Below are 2,530 nucleotides of genomic sequence, written 5' to 3' on the forward strand. Positions count from 1 at the left end.
ACTCACACCACAAATTGGAGGAGGAGCTCGGCCAAATACCCATAAAATGTGTAAGCGTCAATTATTATGCAAGCGCAATAAAAACGTTACTTATTTGTATTTGTGGATTATAAATTGTGTGAAATACGAATGACAATATTACATTTTTCAACAACTCCATTAACACTTAATGAAAATACATATTCATACATCCGAACAATTATTTCTTTCAAGATTAACCAGAAATTTTCGCCGCTTCAAAGGTTTAACAAACATGTGAGCTTTAACAAACAAATAAGCAATAAAAATAGACTCTGCCCATATCAGCAATACCTGCACCTCTTTACGACCCCATTGCGGCTGGTATTCAGCTCATTCGATGGTACCCTAAAAATTTAGGTTATCAGCAAGTTTTGAGTTGTTCTTTATGCTCTCCATAGAGTATGCTGATAATGGCTAAATCATGCTAAAAGAAATTCGCCACAGCAAATTGCCAACTCAATCCCATCGGACAGTCCACAACTTGCGCGCAATCTAATCGCACAAAAGACCCACATTGGTCTGATGTAATACAAACTCGACTTGACTCGGCTCGACTAACGTTCAGTACACTCAAAACTATGGATTTTACTTTAATTATTCTCTTGGCGGTAGCAGCCTTAGTAAGATCACAAATATCTATGCGGTTATTTTCATTCCATTTTAAATATTTGGCTTTTGGTTAATTTGATTTTTACCAGTCGCCCGCTACGGCAGTTGTTGAACCAAAAGCGGAAGAAAGTCGCATTATTGCCGAATGTCTAAAGAGTTATGGTGGTTTGAATGAGGAGAATGCAAAACGTTTGGTGCGTTACAAGGAGTGGTCTGAGAAGTCCGAAGAGATACCCTGCTTTACAAAATGCTACATCAAACACATGTTTGACATGTTCGATGAGTCTGTGGGTTTCAAATCAGAACAGGTGATCAGCCAATTTGGTCAACCGCTCTACAATGCTTGCCAACACCGGATGGTGCCATTAGCGGATAATTGCGAGCAGGCCTATCATGGATTTCATTGCATTGTCAGCGTGAGTTCTTAATCTGTAAAATGGCAAACTTCACCTATCCATATATTTCTATCTCTCTCTCTCTCTTTCTCCCTCTACCTCTCTCTACCTCTACTTTTGCATTTCCCCTTGTCTTTCACGTAGCTCGAGGATGATCCATTTGTTCTAATCGAAAGCATCCAGAACATTAGCAGCGAGGCGAAAACAGCCATGAAGGGTTGTCTGCACCGCTTTGATCAGTACGAATGGGAACGCATCAAGGACTATACGAAGAATCCAGTACGCGAACCTATACCTTGTTTCACCAAATGCTTCGTTGATCGCCTGCAAGTGTATGACGCGAAAACACGCAGATGGGATATACCGGCGCTAAGAACTAAATTGGGTGTGCCTGCAGTGGAAGCGAATATACAGCATTGTCTGGAGCGTAGACGTAACCGCAATTCCTGTGTGTGGATGTATCAGGAGTTCACGTGTTTTGGGCTCGCTCACGTTTAACTGACAACATGAAATTTGAAATATTCATGCCATAAGCATTTGCTCGAAGCCTAACGAAAGTGCACGAAAAGTTAATTTCAATTGTTACAATTCATTCTAATCACTTTTCGAACAAAACTATACAAGTATAGTTTAGCGATTCAAATCAAGTTAAGTAGTGAATAAATGTATGAATCAACGAAACAAGTTCATGTATGAGAGAAAGAATTAAAAAAGTTGAGTAGTGAATAAATCTGTGAATGAAAGCGATTCAATAGAGTCAATGTATTTGAATGGCCTCAAAACTGTGTAATTGTTGTTCTGTTCATCGAAATACATGTGCGTCGTTGATTTCAAGTATTGAAACGGGAAAATAAGAGCACATGTTTACATGTATGTATGTATATATATTTTTATTAAACGACTGCTTGCCTATCAGTAGAGTTCCAATCCATTAAAATTTTCAAGGCAAAAAGTTCGATGATGGCATAGTCAATGTTGATACCGCAGTGCCGAGAGCGAACAGAAGAGCACACCAATGATAAGATAGAAGAGCCAATGTTTAGTTATTCAAAAAGTTTAATTTTTACTTAAAGCTATAATACCTTCTAATTTCCTTTTAAAATATTTTAGTAGCACCTATACCTTTAGGTCCATAAACTTTATGTGTCTTTAATTTCCGCTGAAGCTTTGAGGGACCACAGTATAGCTCAGTACTCTTGTAAATTTCGGCAAACAGCGCCTGCAACTTCCCTTATTGATGATGATGATGATTAATGGCTATTGCGCCGATCACTAGGTGTCTAGTGCCACAACAAATGATTTCCATTGATTTCGATTTTCAGCCTATGCCAGGTTAAGGTCATTTATGTTGATACCTTGCCGTGAGCACCTTGGGCATCCTCTATCTCGCGCTTTTTGTGGATTCCAGTCTAAAGTAGCTCTTTCTCGGGAGCATAGGGCCTTCACAAGACTCAGCCTTGCGTTGGTTTCGTTAATCTATTTGATTTCTTACAGGTTAGCTGATT

General features: G+C 39.1%; 1 protein-coding gene across 1 annotated transcript; it reads left to right on the forward strand.

The window, feature by feature from the left end:
• Positions 1 to 482: 482 nt before the first annotated feature.
• LOC128854737 (uncharacterized) lies at positions 483 to 1,880 on the forward strand. The gene is made up of 3 exons (XM_054089063.1): positions 483 to 641; positions 720 to 1,046; positions 1,170 to 1,880. Exons 1-3 carry the CDS (start codon positions 600 to 602, stop codon positions 1,521 to 1,523), a joined length of 723 nt encoding a protein of 240 aa, XP_053945038.1. The 5' UTR covers positions 483 to 599; the 3' UTR covers positions 1,524 to 1,880.
• Positions 1,881 to 2,530: the final 650 nt, after the last annotated feature.

The sequence above is a fragment of the Anastrepha ludens genome, chromosome 2, assembly GCF_028408465.1.
Source record: "Anastrepha ludens isolate Willacy chromosome 2, idAnaLude1.1, whole genome shotgun sequence".
Classification (NCBI taxonomy): domain Eukaryota; kingdom Metazoa; phylum Arthropoda; class Insecta; order Diptera; family Tephritidae; genus Anastrepha; species Anastrepha ludens.

Coding starts and splice junctions, on each gene's coding strand:
- LOC128854737 (XM_054089063.1), top strand. CDS start 600: ATGGATTTTACTTTAATTATTCTCTTGGCGGTAGCAGCCTTA. Junction 642..719: donor TCTTGGCGGTAGCAGCCTTA/GTAAGATCACAA, acceptor GATTTTTACCAG/TCGCCCGCTACGGCAGTTGT. Junction 1,047..1,169: donor GATTTCATTGCATTGTCAGC/GTGAGTTCTTAA, acceptor TCTTTCACGTAG/CTCGAGGATGATCCATTTGT.